Source organism: Eleginops maclovinus, chromosome 7 (genome assembly GCF_036324505.1).
Source record: "Eleginops maclovinus isolate JMC-PN-2008 ecotype Puerto Natales chromosome 7, JC_Emac_rtc_rv5, whole genome shotgun sequence".
In the NCBI taxonomy this organism is placed as follows: domain Eukaryota; kingdom Metazoa; phylum Chordata; class Actinopteri; order Perciformes; family Eleginopidae; genus Eleginops; species Eleginops maclovinus.
In genome coordinates this window covers 1,215,466-1,243,114 of record NC_086355.1, presented here as the reverse complement: position 1 = coordinate 1,243,114, position 27,649 = coordinate 1,215,466, and the positions used below count along the sequence as shown (strand labels likewise).

Genomic DNA, 27,649 nt, shown 5'->3' with positions numbered 1-27,649 from the left:
TATTCATTATACTTTTAGAATTTGCAGAGGGCCGATTCAAAATGGCCACATTTGGCCTCCGGGCCATAGTTTGGACACCCCTGCTATAAGGCAATGTTATATATTATATACAATATTCATTTAAATGATGCTTGTATTTGTTATTACGTTTTTTTTTATTGACATATAGTTTCCACACCTTTACTTTGTTCAAAACTCATTTATTCTACATACAGTGTCATATACTGAATACAGTACACATCACATTATAGTATATGGTGTTTTTGGTGTAAAATGTTTGACAAAATACAAGTTTTAGTAGAAAAAACTTGAAAAATGTGAAACATCCTGACATAAATCTGCATTAAACACATGATGTGAGCAGGGAATCAGAATGAGTGATTAGGAGGAGGAGACTATCTCTCTCTTTCTCTCTCTCTCTCTCTCTGATTCACCTCGCACAGATACTCCCCCTCTGAGCATGAAGTGTGTGTGTGTGACCTCTGTATGTGTGTGTGCAGTGTGGAGGACATGGAGCAGCAGAGGAAACAGGACAGCGACTCCGGAGTCGGCAGCGACAACGGAGACAAAAGACTGTCTGCTACTGAGGTACTGAGAGAGTGTGTGTGTGTGTGTGTGAGTGTGTGTGAGTGTGTGTGTGTGTGTGTGTGTGTGTGTGTGTGTGTGTGTGTTTGTGTGTGTGTGTTTGAGCTGATTTAAACACATTCTTTACAGCTGTTCTGCAGACTTTCAGAATTTTTTAAGAGTTCTCTACATGATGAATACTTGTGTTGCCGGGCAGATTAGTGCAGTGTTTAGTGATGCATACCTAGTCCTGTTTTTATTGTTTTTATTTTTATTGAACTAGTCTTTATTTCAATGAGTAATTAACATGCATAATGTGTCAGCTAAACAATTATTTTATTATAATTGAAAGCATTGGAGTAAATAACCTGTGGATTATTTAATAACGGATATAATCGTATATTTAAACTTAAGTAGAATTTTGAAATGCAACTCTTTATGTTTTTTAAACACAAGCTTGTGTTGAAATCCTATTTGTTCCTTCATTTATTTACATTTTCTTCATTTAACATGACAAATAAGTGTGAGGCTGGACAGTTGTTTGAAAATGCAGCTTTATTATATATTTTTTATGTATTTTGTAATTTTTAAATGTGAGTAAATAATGATAATGACCTTCCATTACTGAGGCTGAAACCAGAGGATTTCTGGAATGTCTTTGTTTAATAAACATCCTTAAAATTGTATTTATCATTTATTTGCTGCAGCCGTCGGATGAAGACAGTCTGAGTCTCAACGTCCCGATGAGCCACATCACAGAGGAGGAGGGGATCTGTAAAGACGACTCCAGTGAACACATCAGTTCCCTCACAGGTATACACACACACACACACACACAGACACACACACACCAAGTGTTGTTGTCCCCAGATACTGGGTTTAAATAGATTTCAATCAGCTTCAATCAGGTCAGAGCTGCTGAAGGTCACCAAGAAAACGGTTTTTATTTTTTTGTTCATACAAGCTCCATATATGTGTCCCAAGATATGAAACTACAGTATTGAACGTTTTTATTTACCAACGTTTACAGAAGTGTTGCTCCAGTTTACGGCCTTATGCATCTATCTACCCGTCCATCCATCTATATAAAGAACTTTGCTCTGAATATACATGTTGGTATTAGGGCTGAACGATTATGGAAAATAATCTAATTGCGATTTTTCGCGCCAATATTGCGATTGCGATGCGATATGCGATTATTTTTTAAGGACTTTGTCTTCTGTATTATTGACAAGCAAAACATCATATAGTATGGCCAATACTATATTACATTAATTTTAAACTGTTCTTTCCTGGAAGACATACCTCTGTTATGATGACATGAGTTTGCATGAATGATGACTGACAACTAATTCAATCAAAACAGTATATTTGAACATACACAATAGTATATTTTGAGTAGTAACACCTCTGAGCATAGTATAGTAACATCTGAGCATAAAGTGCTGACAAGGAACCCTGGTGTAAACATTAAAATGAAAGTCAGTACAATGTGCAGAAATATATATATATATATAAAAAAGCAATCTGTGGCTTTACCACACTCGACTTTCGACATCTGTGAACTGCTAGAAAGTCATTAAATAAAAAAATAATATTAAATAAATAAAACTAGTCAGTAACATTACACATAAAGTGCAAACATAATATAGCAATTGTATACACACACAAACACACCTTTAAATTAAAACTGGCTGAACATCTTGATTATCTGCAGTAACAGTAACACAGCACAAACTAAAGTGCACAATGAGTATGGCTCTGCCAGCCATAATCATCATAGCTCAAGGTTTTTTGCTAGGAAGACCAGCATATCAACTTTTGCTGGCTTTAAGGATGAGCGAGTGCAAGTACCTATATTCCCTCCAGTGCTGAACAAACGCTCTGAGGGGGCACTTGTGGCTGGCACACATAGATATTTGCGGGCCATCTTGCACAGTCGTGGAAAGTGAATGTTGTGCACCTTCCACCAGGCTAAGGGATCATCCTCTCCGTCAATGACAGGGCTCAACAGGTAACTATTCAACTCTGCCTCCACGACATCTTCAAGTGGCAGAGGCAAAGCTGAAGAGGCCACACTGGTTTTAAAAAGACTACCAAGAGACTTCTTTGCCTTTCCCCCAGAGGCCTGTGCACTTGGAGAATTTTGAGCGGTTTCAGTGCGAGACCTCTTCTCCTGCCAGATGGGAAAAGAGACATTAGTTTTGCAGTTAGCTTATATATACCTATTATAGTATGTGTTTGTGGAACAATTATTTTCAAGGATTAACCTGATTATGTGTACGTCTTGCTGATTCCACCATTTCTGTCTTCAGTCGGGCCTTAATGGCAGGAAGGTTGTCTGCGCTGATGTATTGCGTTTTGAACCTAGGGTCCATGAAAGACGCAACATCCAAAAGCTCCTGGGTGATGAGGTCACTATACTTGTCGTTGAGGTAAGCCAGGACCTTGGTTTTAATTGATCTAGTCAGATCAGTGTCCTCAGCATCTTCAGCCAAGACTGATGTTGCCAGAAGATGGAGAACTGGCTTGAGGTAGGAGATGCTCACATACTCCTCTCCAGAAAGAGCATCAGTAAATTCGGAGAGAGGATGCAGTGCCTTATGAATGGACTTCAACACGGCAGCATCCTGCCAGGTTGGGATGAGGGGGCGTGCATGTCGGTCACCTAACAATACCTTTGATATGGCTGTCATCTGTTCCAGCACTCTGGCAATCATTTTCTCTTTGGACCCCCATCTTGTAGGGCACTCAGTAATGAGAGAGTGCTCAGGAAGCTTAAGCTCCTTCTGTGCCTCAGTGAGCGCTGCCTTTTTCTTCCAACTGTGGGAGAAGTGCCCCACCAACTTCCTGCACTGCCCTATTGCTCTGGATACTCTATCATCTTTGATTGCATTTTCTGGAGGAAAAAAAAATTAGGTAAAAAAGTAAAATTAGTGTAACTCAAACAATTGCAGTTGTGTGATACAAGGTTTCACCATTTCTCTCTCTCTCTCAAATTTGCTTTATTAGCATGACTATGGGAACAGTGTTGCCAAAGCTATTGTTACATACATCATGACATACAAGAACATCAGACCATAAGACAAAAACAAAAAAGAAAATACATAAGGAGAGGTGGGTACATCAGCGTTGGGTTGACATAACATAACTAGAATTAACAGCATTAAAGAACAAGGGAAATAATAGTGTGGTGTGTGTTTGTGGGAGAGAGTGATACACAGGCGCGTGCATGCACACACACGCACACGCACGCACACACACACACTCTCTCTCTCTCTCTCTCTCTCTCTCAGCAGAAACTTACCAATAGCAAGATGTAATCTGTGTCCGAAACACTGGAGTCTGGTCCATTCGTTCAGCTGTGCTGCTTTCACCATATTTGACGCGTTGTCCGTCGTTATGCAGACAAGGTTGTCTTCAGTGAGATCCCAGCACGCAAGCCCCTCTCTCAGGCCAGCAGCAATGTTTTCGCCTGTGTGGTCTTCGGGGAAGTAGGCCGTTTGAAGGCTGCGAGCTTCGAGGTGGAGGTCTTCAGAGATATAATGGACCGTAAGGCTTTGATAAGGCTCCGCTGTACGGCTTGACCACATGTCTGTTGTAGCCGCAAAAAACTCCACAGCCTTCAAGTCCGCTGCTACTTTCTGCCTACACTGCATATGTAGCTCCGGAAGGGCAGTCTGACTAAAATACGTGCGGGAGGGCATTTTGTACCTCTTATCCAGCGTAGTTACCAAATTATTGAACCCAAGCTTGGTCACCGTATTGACGGCCATCATGTCTTTCGCGATGCATTGGGTTACTGCTTTGGTAATTTCCGTGTGCCGCTTTGAACTGCGTTCATATGGCGTAACACCTTCAAACAGTTCGGTCAGTGATCCTTGCCGATTAACTTTACTAGGATTATTCTGCACACTGCTTGATTTTGTAGCCATACATCTATCATACACTGTTTTGTGCTGCGTTTTTAGGTGCTGGTACAAATTGGTAGTGTTGCCCCGTGATGTACCAACTCTGACCAGGCAGGTTTTACACAGTACCTGACACTGTGCAACATCTTCTTTCTTAAAACCGAAATAGTCCCACACGACTGATGTGTATTTCCTCTTTGAAACTAGCCCCGCAGGGTCTGGTTCTGTTGAGCCTGAGGCCATTGAGTAGGTTACAGCTAGCTTTGCTTGCGAGTTCTCTCCGGTAGACTGTTTCAAAACTTTGCTCCCTGTGTCACGTGACCAGAGTGCAGCCTCTGTGGTTAGACAATCTCGTTTTACTCCCGCATATCACGTGAACAGAGTATAATCGCAGCCTTTCTTTATAATGTTGATGTATTTTTATACGTGTGTACCCCTTGTACGTTTGTATGTTGATATGTACTGTATGATTTTTTAAATGATATAAAAAAAAGTTTTTTTTTGTTTTTAAAAAAAAAAAAAAAAAAAAATTAATTTTTTTTTTTTTTTTAAATCGCAGACTTTCGCGATTAGAACATCGCACTTGGTCATATCGCGATATTATCGCAAATGCGATATATCGTTCAGCCCTAGTTGGTATTATATAATTGTGCATTACATACTGGATGCTGATTTTCTGTAAAGTAGTTGACATCCTGCAGCTACTTCCAGGTGTTGGACTCAGATTTAAGATGTGAGACAGACTGTGATTCTGCAGCGAGAAGCTCAGACACCCAGCTGAGCAACAGGAAGTAAAACACTTTAGAATTTAAAAAAGTGAAACAGTATTAAAAGACAGTTTTATATTTTTAGTCATTTTTCAGTTCATTATCAACATAAGTACATATTTTATTTAGTAAGGTTTTTTTTGTTGTTCCTTTTATAATTACAACCTTATTGTGGGATCTAAAAACATCCCAATGTCAGTATTCTGAAAGTATTTATAAAATGCTTTACATTGTGGGATGGTTAGTAGAGCACATTGCATTGAAACACATGTTGTTCACACACTACACCGTTTGAATAAACTACATGAAGCAGTAGAATGACGGTACTATGGGTGGTTGGCGTTCCCGTCTCGTCTCCAGCAGACTCAGCCTGCAACTCGGTGCGTCTGATCGAGGAGAGTCCTACGGAGGCCCTGAAAGACCAAATCAACTACAGAGACTCGGCCCTCAGCACACGCTTCGTCAACTACATCAAGGTAAGGACTGTTTAGTTAATTTATCTTTGGTTATCTGTCAAAAGGACCGTTTAGCACCTGGATGATCATAGAAAGGGCCATGGTGAGGTGCACCCACATGGAGCAGAGGGGGAAAACAGCTCCATTCTATAATTAAACGAAATTAAATAAAGATTTGGAAAATTGGAATAAACATAAATATTTATAGAAATATTAAAATAAATAAAAGATAAAGTAAATAAAAATGTAAGATCAAATTTAAATAGAATACAAATATGTACATAAACATAACAAGTTAAAATAAAAGTGACTGGAAATATTTATAGAAATATAAAATGTAAATCTTTTTTTATTTATTAGCAATAAAAATACATTTAAGATATTTATTCAAACATAAGAACAGCAAATTGATTAAATCAAATGGAAGAAATGTCATTATAATATATAGTGTATACAAAAACCATATTTTATTATTGATTTATTGCACATTCTTATTTTACCAAATATTTATTACAAATGTTTTTATTCTTTTTTTTGTTTTGTCATTTACCTCTAAAATCGAGCAACTGCCGCAAAACCCAATTCCCTCCGGGATACATAAAGTATTATAATAAGTGTAATACCCAGTCTCCTAACCGTTAGTATAACATGTTATTTGTGGGGTTATATAAACTGCTCCTGTTTGTGTTTCTGCTCCTGGAGATTTGGGTTAGTTTTAATGGTGTGTCAGGTTTACTGTGAGAGGTCAGAGCAGCGTTTATAGAGACTCTTAAAGTCTGACTGACTGAGCGCCTCTGTGACCAAATAAGGAGGAAACTCAAAACCAAGGCAGAGGAGCCTGGAGATGAAGCTGGAAGTGAGCTTGACTTAAAAGTGCTCGAGACAAAACTACAGCCTCAGATTTGCACTTAAATGCCCGATAACTATTAACGAAGGTGGAAAATATGTCAGAGGTTTTTCTAGAGAAATACCGCATGAGGCGCTAATGTCGCTTCCGGTCTAATTTAAGCCCCGCCCACTGTTCTTCGAAAATCCTGCGTTAAAATAATAGTGTCTTCATGTCTTAAAGCTGCTAAGTCATAAATTGCTCCTCAAAAAACAAATAAATCCAGAGCTCCGGTTCCTTTACTTCCTCTCCAGAAAAAAGGAGAGTAAAATAGAGGATGTAATTCAGAAATCTCAGTTTCAGTGTCAGCTTGCCACCTGCCACTCGTCCACCAAATCTCGACTGTTTTGAATTTCCGACTATTTCTTAATGTTCACTTTTTTCCTAAAAAATCTGACTTTCTTTAACATTTCTGTAATTTATTCTAAATGTCGACTTTTACAAATTTCCGATTACTTTTTCAAAATTGTCACTTTTTCCTCAAAATTCGGACTTTTTCAAATTTCTGACTTTTTTCTAAATTACAACTATTTTTGTTATTATTCTAACACCTTCATGTGTCCCTAATCATTTTCTCTTAAAAATTCACACTTTTTGTCTCCTAATTTCTTTCCTTTTTATTTTACTTTTAAACTTGAAGTAGTATTAAATGTTCATTCAAATTTATCTCAGTTAATGTATCCCTCCTAGAGTGATGAACAAGTGAAGGAAGCAAGGAAGTGATGAAGGAGAGGAAGAGTTACAGAGTGTCCTTATAGCCTCGTTGCACGGTAACCGTAAATTCTACTTCCGCTGTTACTTGTATGCGCGTCTAAACTTCCGGTCGAACACTTCCGTGTTATGATAGCGTTTGACAGCTGGATACCGGTAACCGGCTTTTACTATTTAGAAGTGTACAATGAGTGTGTTCACAATAAAAGAAAGACGACTGACCTTTCAAAGGGTGGGGACATCGGCACTGCACTGTTGTGTACCTCAGTGTACGAATTCTTCGAGGTACAATAAGCTACTTTCCTTTCATTCATTTCCCGTTGACCCGGCGGTACGGGCCGAGTGGCTGAGGAGAATCCGAAGGGATAATTTCAGTCCGACGAAACATTCAAAGGTCTGCAGTAGGCACTTTAAAAGCACAGATTTTGTCGTGACAGCCGGGGGACTAAGAAAACTCCAAAAGGGATCAGTCCCTGTTCTGTTTTCTTGGAACGGGTTTGAGCTATCGGCACCTAGACCGAGTGTTTGGGAGAGGCGCCCGCGGCCAGATGTGGAGAGTCCCGATGTCTCTGACAACGAGATGGAAATCGCGGCTGTAGCTACTGACCACGACTACTCGGTGTTGCCACAAACGGTGATACGAGCAAGTGACTTGGTTGAGGACAACGAAGCCTTGCGTCGGAGGATTTTGGTTTAATTAATGATTTAATCTTATATCTTTCTAACATTGAAAAGTCGAGCAAAGACCACGTTAAATTATAAAAGTAAGTAAAGCTATTACCACAGTAATATCACTATGTAAGCGCTAATGTTAGCTATGTAGCTACAATAATATTGTGCCATAGTTACAACTTACCTTCATAATTGTCGATATAACTGGATAGGTACATTTTGTATCCCTTATCACGTTTGCTCTTCGGTGTAGAACTGCCCATCCGAACAAGTCGGTGGACATCTGAGATGGAAATGTTTGGGAGATCCTGCAGGCATCTAGTGTAGAAACTCGCCATGTTTGACGTTCACCGATATCACACCGGAAGTTTAGAAGCGCATACAGTAACAGCGGAAGTAGAATTTACGGTTACCGTGCAACGAGGCTATTGTTCAGTTTGAGTTTCAGAGAGGACTGTAACGTCTCTGAGTTTAGACCAATGGCTGAAGAGTCCGTGGGTCATGTGACTGAGGCAGCTGGTGTGTGTGTGTGTGTGTGCAGGGTCGGACAGCAGCAGACTATGACGAGCCTCTGAGGATAGAGGAAGACTCACACTGGCCCACAGATCAAATGTGAGTATTTTTATTATTTGTTTTCGTATTTGTTAATATTTTTTAACGGGTTTAAAAAAGTATTTATATAAATATCTTAATTATTAATATAACTGATATTTATTATTTATTCAAGTGCTTTACAATAACAACACACCATATTTATCACACACACACACAGAACAAAACACAATTAAAAAGAGAAATACATACAAGAGTTAATTAAACATCAATAAGATAACAAAATAAAAGCAATTACTAAAAAGAGTTATTATCATTGATCTCAAAATATAACAGTACTTTAATACAGATACAGAGGGGGATACGGTGGAAAACCAGTTGTTTTTTAACAAGTTAACTGGTGATAATTGGTATATTGTGTTTGTATCATCGATTGTTTAGGGTAGTCGTTTAGTCAAATACATTTCAAAATAAATTTCACCATTATCTTCTCTGTGATTGCAGTATATTTACCATAGATTGTATAGATATAATATCATGGATATATATTGTGTCTGCAGGTCAAAGGTGACGGGGGGCAGCATGGAGCTGGATATGATCCACCAGCTGAAGGAGGCTGTGGAGCTGCTGCAGGATCCCAGCCGGTGAGAGCCGGCGGCACAGGAAGGATAGAAAATAATTACAGAACTGGGATTCTTTCATAATTTACAACATTGTAAACAATCAAAAACAACCAAATTAAAGACAATTGTGCTACCTTTTGTACTGTAAGGTATGTTTTAATCCTTTGGTTTGTAAGTCAATGAACTATTAAAGGTTATTCAAGCCTATATTTGCTAAAACCTACATTACGTTGAGCTCGGTGAACGATCTTTAAAAGCTATTTTGAAAATATCGATGAATACATCTTGACTAGGCAGTTTCACAACGACACTTAAGTCCTCTCAGAAACACTTAACTACTTTACTCTCTTACAAATGATCGAATGTAATGTTTGTTGTTGTTGATCAGAGCGAGCACGGAGCATGACGATGGGTCTGGAGTTCAGCTCTACCCAGTGGAGATGGTCACTGTGGAGGAGTCTCTCAAGTAAGACTTATGTTATATTGTGGACATGGGAAATACTCACTACTGTGTTTAAAGTATGTTATGGTGAATATATTCACAGCAAAGGTGCAGCTATTCAAGCATTTGTAAACTGCTGGTCGACTAACAAGGTAAGATAAGATGTACCTTAATTAATCCCTGTGGGGAAATGTGAGTGTTTAAGCAGCAACGGAGAAGAGGAAAAACAGAACAGGTTCACACAGGGAGATGAAACACACATCTAAAATCAAAAAATATATATACAGATAAGTAATGTGTGTGTGTGTGTGTGTGTGTGTGTGTGTGTGTGTGTGTGTGTGTGTGTGTGTGTGTGTGGGTGCGCAGAACAAGAGTGCAGGTTATTGTGCAGTCCGGTTACTGTCAGGGGGTCTCATGGTGAACCCCTTGGTGTGCAGTCCGGTTACTGTCAGGGGGTCTCATGGTGAACCCCTTGGTGTGCAGTCCGGTTACTGTCAGGGGGTCTCATGGTGAACCCCTTGGTGTGCAGTCCGGTTACTGTCAGGGGGTCTCATTGTGAACCCCTTGGTGTGCAGTCCGGTTACTGTCAGGGGGTCTCATGGTGAACCCCTTGGTGTGCAGTCTGATGGCTACAGGCTCAAAGGAGTTCCCAGCTGTTAGTGCTGTGCCGAGGTGGGATGAGTCTGTGGCTGAACGTACTCCTCATCTTCACTAGCTCTGCACCTCCTCCAGATTGTCCAGTTTAACTCCAACTACAGAGCTAGCCTTCCTCACCAGCGTGTTCAGCCTGTCAGCATCCCTTTGGGACATCCCAGCACAGAGAAGAGCACACTGGCCCCCACAGACTGGTAAAGCGTCTGCAGTGGCCTTGTGCACACGCTGAAGGACCTGAGCCCCCTCAGGAGGAACAGCTTGCTCTGTCCCTTCCTGTAGAGAGCATCAGTGTTGTCTCTCCAGTCCAGTTTATTGTTCAGGTGCACTCCCAGGAACTTGTAGGTGTTCACCACCTCTACCTCCTCCCCCCTGATGGTGATGGGGGTTAGAGACCTCTTCGTGCTCCGCCTGAAGTCCACCACCAGCTCCTTAGTCATGCTGATGTTGAGCTGGAGGTGGTTGTTGTCACACCAGCCTACGAAGTTCTCCACCAGGGCCCTGTACTCCTCCTTGCTGTCGTCTGTGACGCAGCTGACGAGGGAGGAGTGGAGGACATCATTCGCCTGCGATGCTGCAGCACTTGGTGGGATGTAAACAACAACAGCGATGGTGTGAGAACTCCCGAGGTAAAAAATAGGGCCTCAAACTCACCGCCAACAGCTCAATGTCTGGAGTACAAATACTGTCCTTTACCGATACGTGTCCAGGGTCACACCATAGTTTGTTAATAAAGACGGCAAGTCCTCCGCCTCTCTTCTTGCCACTCCGCTTGTCTCTGTCGGCTCGAACTACAGTGAAGCCGTCCGACTCCACCAGACAGTCTGGTGTTTCTCCGTTAAGCCATGTCTCCGTAAAGCACGGCAAACTCAACTCCCGGTACTCCCGCTGTGTTTTCACAAGTGCTGCGAGTTTGTCCGTATTGTTTCCCAACAAACTGACGTTCCCCATGATAACGAAGGGCAAATAAGGTTTAAATGTCCTCCTATTATTTGCCCTCTTTTGCGTCACGCAGGCTCCAGCGCATGTCCCCCGTCTGTGTCTGCGTATAACAGCTGGTAAATCCCTCGGTGGCGCTGCAACTCGGCCCAACACTTACAAATAAGTGAAGTACAATAAAAAGTAGCAGTAGTGCAGAAAAAATAGAGAAAAAAAAGAAACAGTGGAAACTTAGGAGAGCTGCTTCAACAGGCTGCCACTCAGGGCGGTGCCAGAGCTATAGATGAATGTGATACACTACCTGGATCATTTAGACGTTTTTATTAAGTGTCAATCCTCCGGTATTTGACTATTTTTTCCATGTTTATACCCCATTCTTAATTCCCAGTATACAATCCCATAATCACAGATCTTTGTCTCCTTTCGCAATTTTAAAGAGTTGTGAAGTTTAGCCACTCTGATATCAAACCTGCAAGTTAAACTCTGGAATGACTGAACAGTTTTACTCTTGGTTGTGGGTTTCTTTTTAAATGTTTAAATGTTTTAAATTGTGGATTTCTCTCTGCAGTGGGCAGGACAGCGATGACGGCGTCAGCACACCGAAGGTAACGTGTTCAGGTCTTTAGTATTCACTTTGACTCAGTCAGAAACAGCATGCAGTCGTCAGCGTACAGCATGATATCTGACGCCACCTAAATACGCTTTTCTTTAGAAGCAGGTCATGCTGAGGCCTGTCCTTCTCGATTTAAAGCCTATAGTTTCTAAGTAAAAAAGCCTCTGTTTAAGTTAATTCAAAGCTATGTTTTTAAAGTAATATAGCAACAAATTAAGGTCATTTAAAGCCTAATTGTTGTAAGATTTAAAGCAATTTTATGAGGAAATGTTTTCTAACTATTTAAAGAATATTAAAGCCTGTATTGTTGGTAACAAAGCAGCTGTTTATGATCAATTGAAGCTTACTAACCTTATATTTAAGGTATTTACAGCCTTTAGATTTGAAATATAGCAGCTATATAAGTTAATTTAAACCCTATACGATTATAAGTAAGAAGCGGGTCTATAACTGAAGGCCTCTGCTGCGTTGTGTGTCAGCGTTCGGAGGAGGGTGTGTGTGAGTTCCAGAAAAAGAGGAGGATGATTTTACAGAAGGCCAGGGCTCACACTCAGCTCGCATGTCGGGAGTATGAGTGGCACATGTCCATCAAGGTAAACACAGCGCAGAATTCAGGCTTCAAACTGCAGTGAACCAAACGTGTTTGTGTGTGTGTGTGTGTGTGTGTGTGTGTGTGTGTGTGTGTGTGTGTGTGTGTGTGTGTGTGTGTGTGTGTGTGTGTGTGTGTGTGTGTGTGTGTGTGTGTGTGTGTGTGTGTGTGTGTGTGTGTGTGCTGCAGGATGTGAACAGGAAGTGTGTATTTATGGCTACTCGTGCATCCAAAGTCTGCATGTCAGTGTGTAAAGAGATCATCTGCAGTGGCTTTTTACGTATATTCTTGTTTGTTTTATAAGAAACCAGCCCAGTCGGACAATAACATTCCCTTTTATGAACTTCATTACTTTATTGGCATTACGGTTTAGGGAAAGATAAGATTTTATTGTCTTTATCTGGTAGAAAAACACAGTGTGTGAGGGACTAGAAAAAGGTATTTGGCTCAGTATCATGGTAGAGAAGTAAACAATAAAGGCTAATATAGAGAAATATAATACAGAAGTTAACATGTAGGAAAGAACTGATGGAAACAAAATAGCTGTTTTTTTATAGTCAGAGAATTAGGAGTTTTAAGGACACTTTTTGGAGTTTATTGTGACTTTAAACTTTCATATCACTTACGCCTAAAGCCAATTGTAGGTTTTATACTGAAACTCTCTGGAAAACAAGCAGGGAAGCTTTACAGCACTTTACCTCCTCTAAATCCACAACTTCTATATTTCTGTTGGGGAGTAAACGTGTTATTTAGTGAACGTTAGTTTGATTTAGAAGCCATGCTAGCTGTTTCCCTCCGCTTCCAGTCTTTATGCTAAGCTAAGCTAACCACGTCCTGACTCCATAAATGACGCGCAGATAAACGTCACTCTTGTCATGCGATTTCTGGGGAATTTTTTTTAAAAACCAACCTACATATTTCCAGCTCACTGCCTTGGATCTGAGCGTCTGCAGAGTTTAACAGAAAGGATCAGATGGAGGTTCAGAGACGAGGAGACTATAACTCCCTTCGTTCTCTCGGATGGCTCTAACAACGCTCTGCAGGAAAAAGCCCTCACACACACTGACCGAGATTCAGACACAAAACAAGAGAGCAACACTCTCTCTCTGCAGGATCTTAAGCAGCTGACTAAAGCTAAATAAACTGAATCACAACAACCTCATCCTGGTGGGCCTCTCTGAGTCTGTTTTGGTTAAAGAAATTATTCCTGTGAACATCTGCAACATTTACAGTAATTAGTAAAATAACAATATTTCCCTCTTAATTGTTGAGGTCCAGACATATGAAGTAGCATAAAATGAGAAGTGCAAGAATGTAGAAGCTCTACAGTTCTTCATTAAATGTACTTCGTCGTTTGTACGTCCGTGTGTCTGCAAACGTCTCCCTGTGAAGTTCTGAAGAGTCATGTTTTTTGTTAGTGAGAGTGACTGACTGTCGTCGCCTTCTCTGTTTCTGCAGCGACATGACAGACATCCGGCCTGCGGACCCCCGTCTTTCTCCAGCCCTGTGTTCGGACTTAAGCCCCGCTCAGGTGAGTCCACCTGGGCTGAGAGGGGGCTAAAACCTCTGTGGAAACAGGTTGATGCTGAAGAGGCACTCTTTAAATGTTGGGTTGTGCTTCCAAAGAAAGGAGCAGAATATATGATGTTTGTTGGGGATTTTACACGATGCACATTTAACTTTAACATTTAAATGTTTTTTTAATCTTCTTACAGGCTGCAGGATCTCTTATATTACAGCTAAACAATTATACACGGTTGCATAGTTAGAAGAAGATCATTAATCTAGGAAAACTATGACCTGTTTCATACAAAAATGATAATTAATTAAACACAATGTCCCTACAAACCATGTAGAATCAAAGATTAGATTTTAAATTCTTACTGAATTATATGTAAGAATGTTTGTTTGAATCTACAATTTAGATTGGTGTTTATTTAGTCACAAATACTTAGTTTTTAAGGTAAAGTTAAGACTTTAAGCCACGTTTTCAGGAGCTGTAATGCATACAAAAACCTCAGAATAAACCATATTTTTATCCTTTTATTTTGAACTGTATTGAATCATAATGTAGTGGAGTAAAATGTTAAATATCTACCTGTAAAATGATGTTGAGAAGAGGCCAAAAACACTCGAGTAACGTACCGCAAAATTGCTAACGCAGAGCTGGTGCTATTGGAGGCTATGCTAACGCTATGTTAAGCTAGCAGTCATGCTTTATGCTCAGTGTTTCCTCCGCTATGTGTGTAGAGCTATGGCTTCAGTCCCATGCTGTTTATTATTTACATTTCATAGAGCTAGCTAGCAGTCATCCAGCCTTTGTTGTACTAACTGTGAACCGACATGTTGCTAACTGCTAACAATGCTAACCTGATGCTAACAGCATGGGAGGTGATGTGTAAGGTGATCTGCCACTAATCTTTATTTTGTTTTTGTGCTGTTTTGTGTTCTCGTCTCCCCTTTTTCACACTCTCCTTTTGTTTATATACCTGTCTCTCCTCCTCTGTGTGATCTGCTGCATGCTTGTGAAAATCCCATCATCATCCTGCATGTGTATCAACCCTGTTTTGAATTATTTTCAAATCTCTGTGGTGTGTTTTCGGGGTGTGTTTTCTCGTGGAATGATTATGGCCTTGCTATACTTAAATCAACGTTGGTGCCCCCCCAACCTCCTCCTACCCTCCCCTCCTACCCTCCTGCACCACACACACACTCCGCGCCCACTTCCTGCACCTGAACACGCCCACTTCCTGGTTGTAGCCCCACCCTCGCTGCCCTGCTCGCCACCTACTTCCTGTCTCGCCCCCTTCCTCCTCTCGCAGGCCTCCCCCCTCCATAAAGATTCAGCGGGTCAGGATGGAGGCGTCCACGGCCGCGGTAGGTTCTTTAAAAACTCTGCAGACCTTTGGCGTTCTGCAGCCTCTTCTTCAAACCATCAGTATAAACAACTGAAAAAAATATTCTTTAAAATACACATTATTACACATTCAGGTAGATAAGTGAGTAGCAGCCTCCTGTGCCCCTCAGGCTGCAAACACCAACTCAAGGCTTCACACCTGGAGTCCACAAACCAATGAGTGATGTCACTGCCATACTTGAACCCAGACAAAAAAGATTCTAAGTTTAAACGGCTCTGCAGACTTTATACAACTAAAAGAGTTCATGGACCGATGGAACGCTTTTCCTAAAATCACAGATTAAGTTTTGTTTAATTTTGTGAGCTTTTTAAATATCTGTATATAACCAGGGTTCAGTCTAAACCAGTATCAGGGTCTCTGCTCCCTCTCTCTGGGGGCGTGCGCCCTCAAACCAAAATGTCAATTTCTCAGTAAAATGTTAAAGTGATGCCAGGAATCAATCTCTCTGTGGGTCAGAAAGGGTTTACTGAGTCCAGAAATATGAAGATGGTGTCAGGTGTCTGGTCAGACGGCAGAGACAGCTTACGGAGAGTAAATAGGGGATGGATGTCCGGGGGGTCTGCGGGGGACGAGTGGCAGGCAGCAGGCTGACACTGAGACTGAGATTTCTGATCCTTTCTTTTACTCTCCTTTTTTCTGGAGAGGAAGTAAAGGAACCAGAGCTCTGGATCTATTTGAGGTGCGATATATGACTCAGCAGCTTTAAGACATGAAGACACTTTTATTTTCTGTTTCGCTCTGATGCAGGATTTTCACCGGAAAGTGGGCGGGGCTTAATTTAGACTGAAAGTGACGTTAGCGTCTCACTATTATCGATATAATATTTAATTATTATATATAAACACATTTTATAACATTTAAAACCGTAAATAAACTGGTTCTTTAATAGAGGCAGGCTGACAACAGGATGGATTTATTTTTAATCGCCTGACATGCTGGGATGTTTTTGTAGTTTTCTGCTGTGTGTGTGTGTGTGTGTGTGTGTGTGTGTGTGTGTGTGTGTGTGTGTGTGTGTGTGTGTGTGTGTGTGTGTGTGTGTGTGTGTGTGTGTGTGTGTGTGTGTGTGTGTGTGTGTGTGTGTGTGTGTGTGGGGGGGGGTGCATTTGTGACCACACTGCTGTAGTAATTAACACACACACTCTGGATTCGGTGACTTTCAAGCTCACCAAATGTGTGAGCATGAAGATGGTGGAGATGGTGGAGAGGAGTAAACACAGGGTGTGTGAAGAAGAGCTGTCTAACTTTTATACGTTGACACATATACTAAGTATTTTGTATTTGACCGGCCGGCAGCTTCGGTGCCATTATGTATTATTTATGGACTGCGAGCTGGTTGACCTACAGAGAATTCACCCTTTTTTTGGAGAAAACATGGGAGATAACATCAGAATTATTAGGCACTTATTTTAAGATACTATAGTAAACCACTTAAAAAAGTACATCTATAACTCAACAATTATCTATTGACTCCTTTATTTTATCTGAATAAAGCTAAAGGGTGAAAAATATTCTCTGCTCTCTGCGTGCACTTCTGATACGATGAGACTTTAAATCTGACAGAACAAGTTTTAATTGGTGTATTTGAAGTGAGTTTAAGGAAGGTTTTAATGGCAACACGCACCCCAGCAGCACCCTGATGTGTGTGATCTCTTCTGTTGTGTTTTCAAGTTGTAGAAAAGTAGTTCTGTGTTTCTTCGAAAACTGCCAGACAGCCAGGGGCCATATTAAGATGGTTCCATGTCGCTCTAAATGTGTGTGTCTGCAATATAAATGAGTTTTCCGTGTCGTGTGTGTGTGTGTGTGTGTGTGTGTGTGTGTGTGTGTGTGTGTGTGTGTGTGTGTGTGTGTGTGTGTGTGTGTGTGTGTGTGTGTGTGTGTGTGTGTGTGTGTGTGTATTTTTAGCTGCTATATTTTAAGTGTTAGATAATGGTCCCTAAAGGAGTATCCTACTTACAGTGGAGCTGTCCAACATTTTAGATGAATCATAGCCGTGTGTGTGTTTCAGTCATTTGCTCCATAAAAGGAAGTGATATGTAGCAGGCAGTTAGCACTGACTGTTACGTGTTCACACACACTCACAGAGAGCTTCTGAATGTTAACCAATGCCTGACAGACCGTCAGAGACTCTTCTCCGAGTGAAATCTGGGAAGAACATCCATGTCGGCTCAAATCTCTGATGGCAAACATGTATGCTACTGTGTTAGCATGGAGTCTAGTGTATGCTACTGTGTTAGCATGTTTTTTTAAACCAACTGTAGAGATTTAAAAGTGCTGTAATGTGTCCCCAGTGCAGAGTGTAGCACAGGTCCTCTAAACTGAATCACAGGGTTCATAGGGTGGTTGTAAAATGCATTAATTCATAGGTACTTTGAACCTTTTGCCCGCACATTAATCTGACACACGCACACAGCTACTCATGTAAAAACACACTTCTTATCTTACACAATGCAAAAGCAAACACAGATCCTCTCACAGAAACACTGAATTATTAAAATAACTATTCAACTAGGGTGTGGGTGTGTGTGTGTATGTGAGAGAGATAATATTATGACTAATGTGTGTAATGGCTTTAGGCCTCAGGGAGGTGAGATCAGCAGGAAGTGACACGCTGCTGCTGACCTCATTAACATCCAATCAGCTGCCTGTGTGTGTGACTATAATAATACCTCCATCTGTGTTTATATCGTTTCCCTTTAAGCCTCCTTCTCAATATATAATACAGTATGTGTATAGTTTGCCCCTGGCTGCCGTTGCGTTTGGTCATCCGCTTACAGACTTCCCGCCCCTTAGCCTATCACTTAGAGTGTAGAGCCCTAGCCAATAGGAACACGAAACTTTGGAATTTTAGCCTTTGCAGACCATTTACATGCACAGAAACCTACATAACGCACTACAGGAGACAGAAACCTAACAGAATAAATCCTCTTTAAATATTATTTGCAATAGTAATGGCACTGTATCGGTACAGTAGCAGCAGGATATTAAGGCGTAATATATAAGGCTGTGTAAATATGTTCCTTCACTTTTGGTGGACATGTCTTGTGATTTACTCCTGACTGATCTTATTAAAGGAGCAGCTTTCTACTTTAGCGGGCTAAGAATAATTTATGAGAAAGACGTAAAAAACACAAGTCATCGTGCAGGGTTTAAAAATACCCTTCCAATCCTTTAAATAGCCCATCAGTGGAGGAGGCGCAGAAACTAGAATCTGCAACAGGAGGAGGAAGCGTAAAATGTCCTGACCTAGAAGATGAATCTGAAAGATAGAATGATTTGCTCTCCCTTAGACCCCCCTGTCTTTGCCTCCCACAGAGGGAGATCATCCAACAAAAAACTCCTAATATTCTGAGGGGGTTCACACTCCTCCAGACCAGTCACATGACCTACTTGTAGTCGGAATGAGAAATACAAACAAAATATAAATGACAAAGCAGCAGAAAAAACAAACCAATTTGCTGAAAACCACCCAATAAAATATTTTAAAAACAATCTGCAAAATATAAATCCCAAAAATATTTAAATATATTAAATTACATTTTATGAAAAAAAGACTCAATTCTGCAAAAAAATCTGAAAATGGTCATTTCTTTGAAGTAGCTCTCCCTTGTGGTCATTCAGTGAACATGCGCTTAATCAAATCTGTGTTCAGTATTATCGGCTGTAAACGGAGTGTGTGTGTTTGTGTGTGTGTGTGTGTGTGTGTGTGTGTGTGTGTGTGTGTGTGTGTGTGTGCGTGTGCGTGCGCATAAATGGGAAGTAAAAAATATATATTTTTCTTGCTCTTAGAAAAAAGCAGCAGGTTTATCTGATTGATTATAGAGCATTTTGTACAGATATTATTATGCCTTTGAATGTGCAGTGAGTCGATCTCCAGCTCTTTCACTTCAACGCATCCTCCGCTCTGTGCACGTGAATTTTTCGCTTGCATAAGCTTTTATATCCTTCATGCAGAAAGGCTATTTCTGTGTCCCCAAGTGTGGACTTACAGGAAGTCACTTCATAGTGTTCTGCATGCAGCTGCTGCACACACTGAAGGCAAGCATTTCAATAAATAAAAGGGGGATTTGATTAAAAAAAAGTATTAGAAACTCCTCCATAGATTTAATACACCAGCAAAATGATCACCTATATAAAGGACTGTCCCTGCAGAATTACATTGCATTATATTTAGCTTTATCTATGTCCACTTTTTAGATAGAAATGTACACTTAAAAACCTCTAAACCCAGCATTTACTAGCTTTTCATTCCAAAAAAAATCTGAATTTTCACCTGCATCATGAATCTCCGGTGTTTTAGTGACTCTGAAACGTTTTTCTCCCTCCTCGAAAAGTTAGAGAATGGTCATTATTTACTGTAATCACGCCATTTATGAATAAACAGTGAATAAATACTTCTCTAAAGTGGGACCCTGGGTGTGTTACTGTGGAAATGGTAATGTATCCTAATGCTGCCATTTCTTCTTCTTCTCTAGTGTTCCTGAGGAGCCACAAGAGTCTGGAGTCGGTGGATCCTCAGTTCACGATCAGGAGGAAGATGGAGCAGCTGAGGGAAGAGCTGGAGCTCACCGAGCATCTGAGAGACGTGAGACACGTTAATAATTATTAGTTAGTGTGTGATTAAATGAAAAATATATATAATGTCCTGTTCAGGTGTATATCAGTATGTAGGTTCTCCACTTCTGAAACCAAAAAAAAAAGACAATTCCGGGAAAAAGTCAGAATTTTAAGATAATAACCAGAAATAAATAAAAAAGTCAGAAATCTGAAAAATAATTTTAGAAAAAACAGTCAATTCTGATAAAAAAAAAGAAAAGTTGTGTGGAAAAATGGCAGAGTTTTAAGATAATAGCCAGAACTCTGGGAAATGTAAATTATGGGAAAATAGTCAACATTTTGAGGGGAAAAGTCAAAATGTATCAACATCTTGAGAAAGAAGTTCATTCTGTTACCAAGTCAGAATTCTGAGAAAAAGTTCTGAAATCAGAATTTTATGATAAAAGCCAGAAATTCCAAGAAATAGGTCAGAAATCTTAAGATAATAGCAAAAACAGGTGAAAAACAAGTCAGATTTTTTTAGAAAAAAGTCCAAATTCTGAGAAAATAAGAAATCTCAATTTTGAGAACAAAGTATCAGTGACTAATATACTAATATTTGTATTTCCTCGGCAGAGCATAGAGAGCCGTCTGAAGGTTGTTCTCCCTGAAGACCTGGGTTCCTCCCTGATGGACGGCGTGGTTCTCTGCCATCTGGCCAATCACATCCGCCCTCGCTCCGTGGGCAGCATCCACGTCCCCTCCCCCGCCGTGGTGAGCCTCCAGAAACATCAGTCAGTGCCTCTTTGGTATTTTCTGTAAACAGGTTAATATGAACCGTGCTTCTTGGTTCCTGCAGCCCAAACTCAGCATGGCCAAGTGTCGGAGAAATGTGGAGAACTTTCTGGAGGCCTGCAGGAAGATCGGGGTCCCACAGGTAAGACATCTCTATAATAACCCCCTCCCTAACATATACAGTATATCTATAATACCCCCACACCCTTCTCTCTGAACTGGGGGTTGTCTTCAAGTCAGCACTTGAGAATTTTCACGTTTGCAATTTTTTATACGTATATTTTCCCAGATGAATCTGCAGTTTTGAGCTTGTGTTAAATGTTGTAAATTGAAACAAAAATGCACGAAAGCGGTGAAACCTGCTACTTTGGTTTAAAAAAGGGAAGGTTTGCTCTGTTAGCTAAGTTGTGGATTTAAATTAAATTGAGTCAACAGTGACTTTTGTCTGAACTATCCACCTTTTCCTTACATTGAGTACTGCAGACTTTGATTTAAAAATGTGTGAGACGTGAAAAACAAACTTAATCCGGGAGAAATGTGACCATTAATTGGCAGTAAACGACAATGATAGTGTAATTATATGAGATCGTCATTGAGATTTTAAGAGACCTAGCTGCAGCATAACTCACTGAATCCATAACAACACTTCCCAAAGCATCATGGGAAATGTAGGCACTATTGTCTTAATTTATTCTGACTTTGAAAGCCTCTGCTGACGAGAAACAACTCAAATCAACTAAACCAATTGAGTTGCTAATTGTCCAGTTTTATATCCGCCACCAGTATTAAGTTATAAAAGTCCAAGCAGAGATTTGAACCAGCAACCTCTGACCTGAGAACACCCCCAGTTCATCAGAGGAACTTCCCCCATAATCCAACTTCATCATCATGTGTGGCTTCAGTTGGCTGATTGTTAAAGATATAAAAGACCTGTGAAGAAGTGTCCTGCTAACTAAAGGTGTGGGTCTGAAGGGAAATAGGAAATGCAACGCCACTTATCTTCTGATTTATGACGGTAAGTGAGGGATAATATTTGCAGGACCCTGAGGACGACTCAAACTGAACCAGGTCTGGGAGGAGGCTGAGGAGTTCAGGATTTTAACGACATTTAATCCTGCTGGAACACAGCTGATACATGAGCAAACGCAGGGTCTTAAGAGGAGCCCAGAGGCTTTTAATTCAGATCCAAACTCAGGAAACATTTAATAATCGTCTGCTACTTCCCAAATTTCTATCTTTAAATAAAAACTAGAGAAGGCCTCAGCGTTCTCCCAGGACTGGTTTGTTGTTCTTCCTCTTTTGTGTGTCTCATCGCTTTAAACTGGTTTTTAACACTGAGTCATCTTCATCGTCGCTGCCTGTGGCTTCAGCTTCCTCCGTCACAACAGCAGGCAGGACTCTGAAACAGAGGTGTGTGTGTGTGTGTGTGTGTGTGTGTGTGTGTGTGTGTGTGTGTGTGTGTGTGTGTGTGTGTGTGTGTGTGTGTGTGTGTGTGTGTGTGTGTGTGTGTGTGTGTGTGTGTGTGTGTGTGTGTGTTTGTGTTTGGCACCCCACTGTGAAAAGAGACTCTGATCAATCGTCCTGTATCTGTCCAGTTACTGTTCTTACGGTGTTTCTATGACTGGTGCATTGTGGGTATTTCAGCCACAAAAGACAGAAAAGTGTTTAGGAAAAGTTTTGGGAATGTTCAGAATGAAACAAAACTAATAACTGCAATAAATATGAATCTACAAGCAGTAGCAGGCTAGCTTGTCTTAGCATAAAGACTAGAGACAGAGGGAAACAGCTAGTTAGCATAGCATAAAGACTGGAGACAGATGGAAACAGCTAGTTAGCCTTGCTTAGCATGGAGACTGTAGACAGATGGAACAGCTAGTTAGCTTAGCTTAGCATAAAGACTGGAGACAGATGGAAACAGCTAGTTAGCTTAGCATAAAGACTGGAGACAGATGGAAACAGCTAGTTAGCTTAGCATAAAGACTGGAGACAGATGGAAACAGCTAGTTAGATTAGCATAAAGACTGGAGACAGATGGAAACAGCTAGCCTGGCTCTGTGCAGAGGGCCAGAATACAGCCAAGTCTTAACATTGTAAACGACTTGTGTGTAAAGATATAGAAAACAAAGGGAAGTAAAGGCTGTTTATTTATCCAAATAATAAGGACATTTGTAAAAGTGATTAAAAATAAAAAAACATGGCAGCTGGAAGTGAAATATAGCTTTAAAACAATATATTTTCTGGTCAATTTTACTGTAAAAAACTTAAATTAGAAAAAAATTAACTTTTCACAGACAAAAATAAAATAATAATAATAGATAACATGTCAATAATGAAAAAGGTTAATAATAATGATATTTTATTCACATTAAATCCGGATCATTTAGTAATTCTCTGCTTTAAAATCATTAATTATATTATAATTGTTTGTTTTTGTTTTTTTATGTTTCATGTTGAACGCCATGCAAATACGTTACCAAAATTGTCTCGACATCGATAAAGAATTCGCTCTCCTCTTTGAGATAAAACAACATTTTTATATATGTATTTTTATGTATTTATTCACGCTGTGAGCCGTTGACCTCCATCCTGCTGCTGCTTGCTGACCTCTGTGTGGACGCTTTGCTTCTGCGAGCTAACGTGCTAACAGCTTCTCCGCGACTAACGTGCTAATAATGAGCTTGTGTGCTAGCCTGCTGGCTCTCCATCACCCCGGTGTGTTTACTGAGAGAGGGTTTGTATTCATCTTCCTCCTCTCAGTAATCAGCCTGCCGGCTCCTCCTCTTCCTCACCTCCTCCTCCTCTGTGACCTTTGACCTCTGTGTTCATTGGTTAACCTCCGGCCTTTTCTTTCTTTCTCCTTTGTGACTTTCCTGCTGGATCGCACATCCTCCTCTTCCTCTTTTTTTCGATGAACGTTTCACTTTTTATATTTCTGTTTTCATTTCATCTCATGTTCTCCATCTCTGATCTTTATTCCTCTTCTTCCAACTTTTCTCCATCTTTATCCTTCACCATTTCTACCTCACTTCTAATGTTCTCCATATTTCCTCTTCTTCTTCCGCCTTGCTTTTTCCTTCTGGATACTTACCTTACCTTCTTTCCTCCTCTTTTTTTTACACATACTTCCCATCATCTTTTCTCATCTTCCTCTCTTGCTTCTCTGGTCATCTCATCTTTATTCCATTTTAAATTCCCCTTTTTTCCACTGATACTTTCTGTCTTTTAATCTATCATCTTTTATATCTCCTGTTTCTTCTCCTCCTTTAATTTCGTCCTTCTTTACCTGTTTCCTTATCCCCTTGCTTTCCTCCCCCTATTCTTCCCTCATATCCTTATTCGCTTTCTCCTTTTCCTTGAGTCCTTCCCTCACCTTTTTATTCTGTATTTCTTCCCGTTTCCTCGTTCCTTTTCCTGATCACTTCCTCTTATTGTCCCTTGTATCCTTTCGTCATCTCTTTATCCCTCTTTTTTGCCCTCTTCCTCGATCCCTTTCCTTTTCATTTTCTCTTTTCCTCCCTTTTTCCTCATCTTCTTCTTTCCTTTTGCTCCTCCTTTGTCTCCTTCCCTCATCTACTTGTTCCCTTTCCCTGCCTCTTCTTCATTCCTTGTTTCCTTTCGTCTTCTATTGTCATCTCCTCTTTTTTCTTCCTGTATCCTTCCCTCACATCCTTCATTCCCTTTCCTCCTCCCTTGTTTCCTCTCCTTCATTATTTGTTTCGGGGGTGCCAGTCGTCCCTCTGCTCACCCTATGACATCATCCAGTGTCGCCTGCAGCCGCTCAGCGTCACGGTGCTGGCACTGGTTGCCTTCGATACCTCCCCTCCGGAAAGGAAACGGGAAGTGGCGATCTCCTCTAAGGGCCCTGCCCCTTCCTCTTCACTGGTGTCTGTCACCACTCAGACCCCGCCCCCTTCCTGGCAGATCTGGGACCTGATTGGCTCGAGTCTTCTTCACGTGCTCTGCCTCCTCCTGCTGTTCCTCGCCTACAGCTGGAGCGAGCTCACGTAACCGTGGAAACAGACACTTCCTGTCAGCCTTGCCGACTTCCTATCAGTCATCTGAAAGTCTTGCCCACTTACTGTCAGTCATATCAAAGTCCCGCCCACTTACAGTCAGTCATCTCAAAGTCCCGCCCACTTACTTTCAGTCATCTGAAAGTCCCGCCCACTTACTTTCAGTCATCTGAAAGTCTCACCCACTTACTGTCAGTCATCTGAAAGTCCCGCCCACTTACTGTCAGTCATCTCAAAGTCCCGCCCACTTACTGTCAGTCATCTCAAAGTCCCGCCCACTTACTTTCAGTCATCTGAAAGTCTCACCCACTTACTTTCAGTCATCTCAAAGTCCCGCCCTCTTACTGTCAGTCATCTCAAAGTCCCGCCCACTTACTTTCAGTCATCTGAAAGTCTCACCCACTTACTGTCAGTCATCCGAAAGTCCCGCCCACTTACTGTCAGTCATCTCAAAGTCCCGCCCACTTACTTTCAGTCATCTCAAAGTCTCACCCACTTACAGTCAGTCATCTGAAAGTCCCGCCCATTTACTGTCAGCCATCTCAAAGTCCCGCCCACTTACTTTCAGTCATCTGAAAGTCTCACCCACTTACTGTCCGTCATCTGAAAGTCTCACCCACTTACTGTCAGTCATCCGAAAGTCCCGCCCACTTACTGTCAGTCATGTCAAAGTCCCGCCCACTTACTCTCAGTCATCTCAAAGTCCCGCCCATTTACTGTCAGCCATCTCAAAGTCCCGCCCACTTACTTTCAGTCATCTGAAAGTCTCACCCACTTACTGTCCGTCATCCGAAAGTCCCGCCCACTTACTGTCAGTCATCTCAAAGTCCCGCCCACTTACTGTCAGTCATCTCAAAGTCTCACCCACTTACAGTCAGTCATCTCAAAGTCCCGCCCACTTACTGTCAGTCATCTGAAAGTCTCACCCACTTACTGTCCGTCATCTGAAAGTCTCACCCACTTACTGTCAGTCATCCGAAAGTCCCGACCACTTACTGTCAGTCATGTCAAAGTCCCGCCCACTTACTTTCAGTCATCTCAAAGTCCCGCCCATTTACTGTCAGCCATCTCAAAGTCCCGCCCACTTACTTTCAGTCATCTGAAAGTCTCACCCACTTACTGTCCGTCATCCGAAAGTCCCGCCCACTTACTGTCAGTCATCTCAAAGTCCCGCCCACTTACTGTCAGTCATCTCAAAGTCTCACCCAGTCATCTCAAAGTCCCGCCCACTTACTGTCAGTCATCTGAAAGTCCCGCCCATTTACTGTCAGTCATCTGAAAGTCCCGCCCATTTACTGTCAGTCATGTGAAAGTCGCACCCACTTACTTTCAGTCATCTGAAAGTCCCGCCCACTTACTGTCAGTCATCTGAAAGTCTCACCCACTTACTGTCAGTCATCTCTAAGTCCCGCCCACTTACTGTCAGTCATCTCAAAGTCCCGCCCACTTACTGTCAGTCATCTGAAAGTCTCACCCACTTACTGTCAGTCATCTCTAAGTCCCGCCCACTTACTGTCAGTCATCTCAAAGTCCCGCCCACTTACTGTCAGTCATCTCAAAGTCCCGCCCACTTCGATTTTTTTAACGTTTGAATGCCGCTGTGTGATGACCTCATGTTCTTCCTTTTCTTATTCTGCTGCAGATTAGAGAGCTTCTATTTTATGCAGTGGCACCAGCTGCTTATCTCCTCAAACCTATCAAACATTTACAATTTATTTTGATGGATCTGCTGTCCCATGAATCAGTATCAGAAATTTCCACCAAACTTATTCTGAATTAAAGATACACAATCAGAAGTTATGAAGACTTGCATCTTCATGATGATTCGTTGAAAATATTTTCCTAATTGTTTCCCATATTTCAGAATAACTGGACTCTATAAAAAGCACACGGTGCAGAAAGCATGTTTTTTATTGTGTGATGATAAGGAGAGCACGAGCTACCAGAAGCCATAGAATAATAATTATTATCATGTTAGATTGTTTTATTGGGTCTTAAATCTTAAACATGAATTGTATTTTTAGACGTTTTTTCTGCGTGATGTTTTAAAATAAAAAAAACGTACAAATTGTATTTTTATTTAAAGTTATTTATTTAAACAAATTTAATTTATCTTTCATTTATTGTTTTATTATTTATTTATACATTTATTTTCTTATCATTTAATTTTAATTGAGTTATTTATTAATTCATTTACTTGTGCATTTATTTATTTGCTCATTTCATAATTTAGACATGTATTTGTTTATTTATTAATTAAGTTATTTATTTTCATGTTAATTTATTCGTGTATTTATTTATTTTATCCTGATTTTTATGTTTTATTTTGTATCTCCTTATATGCAATGTGAAAGAGTTGTTAGAGACATTTGAAGGGCTAAAGACTCCAGATTTATGAAGTTAATTATATGTTGTTCATCTTAGCGCTCTGTTTGAGAAACTGAGAGGGATTTAAACATGTGGATATTTTCTGGAGAACATTTTGAAACACACTCTGTTTCCATCATTTACAGAAACTTAATAAAGACCAGAGTAAGATAAAAAAATATACACCTAATATTTTCATTTCTGTTTATTATAAATGTGGTTATTTAGGTTTCTGTGAATTAATTCTGGCAGTACGTTTACATTGCTTATTTTGTGCTGATGTGAATAGATTTAAGGAGGATTATTTTTCTGACTTGTTTGATATCTGACTGTTAGAGACGGAGGTAATAAAGCCGTTTAGGGGTACAGTCTGTTTTAAAGAGTCATTGTTTGCCTTAAGCGTTTAAATTGCATTGCATGAGTTTAACTGCAGGATTGTCAGTGTTAATCAGACTTAGCAACAGCTTCTATTATGCCTTTCTGTCATGTTACATTCCCTACGAGTTGAGGGTGAAAGGGAAGTAACCAAATATGAAAGAAAGAGGAAACCGGTTTCCAAAATTAAGGAGCACATCTCCAAAAAACATGGTGACACACTGACAGCCCTGCAGCTCACAGCAGAGGGGAGGAGAGAATGCAGCTCTCATG

At 40.7% G+C, this 27,649-nt stretch overlaps 2 protein-coding genes across 6 annotated transcripts in view; one reads left to right on the top strand and one right to left on the bottom strand.

Annotated features, from left to right (window-relative positions):
- The window catches only part of lrch1 (leucine-rich repeats and calponin homology (CH) domain containing 1), a 57,722-nt gene that overhangs the window by 25,954 nt on the left and 4,119 nt on the right, over window positions 1–27,649 (top strand). Inside the window, exons 7-19 of one of the 5 annotated variants that reach the window (XM_063888464.1) lie at window positions 501–588; window positions 1,272–1,377; window positions 5,606–5,718; window positions 8,508–8,578; window positions 9,079–9,162; window positions 9,530–9,607; window positions 11,742–11,778; window positions 13,834–13,906; window positions 15,136–15,252; window positions 19,766–19,875; window positions 20,463–20,600; window positions 20,686–20,763; window positions 24,351–27,367. In XM_063888464.1, the coding sequence (XP_063744534.1) occupies window positions 501–588; window positions 1,272–1,377; window positions 5,606–5,718; window positions 8,508–8,578; window positions 9,079–9,162; window positions 9,530–9,607; window positions 11,742–11,778; window positions 13,834–13,906; window positions 15,136–15,252; window positions 19,766–19,875; window positions 20,463–20,600; window positions 20,686–20,763; window positions 24,351–24,629 (1,372 nt within the window). In that variant the 3' untranslated portion in view covers window positions 24,630–27,367. Of the gene's footprint in view, window positions 1–500; window positions 589–1,271; window positions 1,378–5,602; window positions 5,719–8,507; window positions 8,579–9,078; window positions 9,163–9,529; window positions 9,608–11,741; window positions 11,779–13,833; window positions 13,907–15,135; window positions 15,253–19,765; window positions 19,876–20,462; window positions 20,601–20,685; window positions 20,764–24,350; window positions 27,368–27,649 lie in introns of those variants that run through there. The other 4 variants (XM_063888463.1, XM_063888466.1, XM_063888465.1 and 1 more) reach the window with 4 other exon arrangements.
- LOC134867697 (E3 SUMO-protein ligase ZBED1-like) lies at window positions 1,917–4,975 on the bottom strand. Its single transcript, XM_063888469.1, has 3 exons — window positions 3,872–4,975; window positions 2,835–3,463; window positions 1,917–2,740 (listed from the first exon to the last, which is right to left on the bottom strand). Exons 1-3 carry the CDS (start codon window positions 4,716–4,718, stop codon window positions 2,342–2,344), a joined length of 1,875 nt encoding a protein of 624 aa, XP_063744539.1. The 5' UTR covers window positions 4,719–4,975; the 3' UTR covers window positions 1,917–2,341.

What these genes read in the sequence shown, in the direction of transcription:
- LOC134867697 (XM_063888469.1), bottom strand. Translation starts at nt 4,718, where the DNA reads ATGGCCTCAGGCTCAACAGAACCAGACCCTGCGGGGCTAGTTTCAAAG. An exon ending in CAGATTACATCTTGCTATTG is followed by an intron (nt 3,464 to 3,871) that starts GTAAGTTTCTGC and finishes TTTTTCCTCCAG; the next exon opens with AAAATGCAATCAAAGATGAT. An exon ending in CAAGACGTACACATAATCAG is followed by an intron (nt 2,741 to 2,834) that starts GTTAATCCTTGA and finishes CCCATCTGGCAG; the next exon opens with GAGAAGAGGTCTCGCACTGA.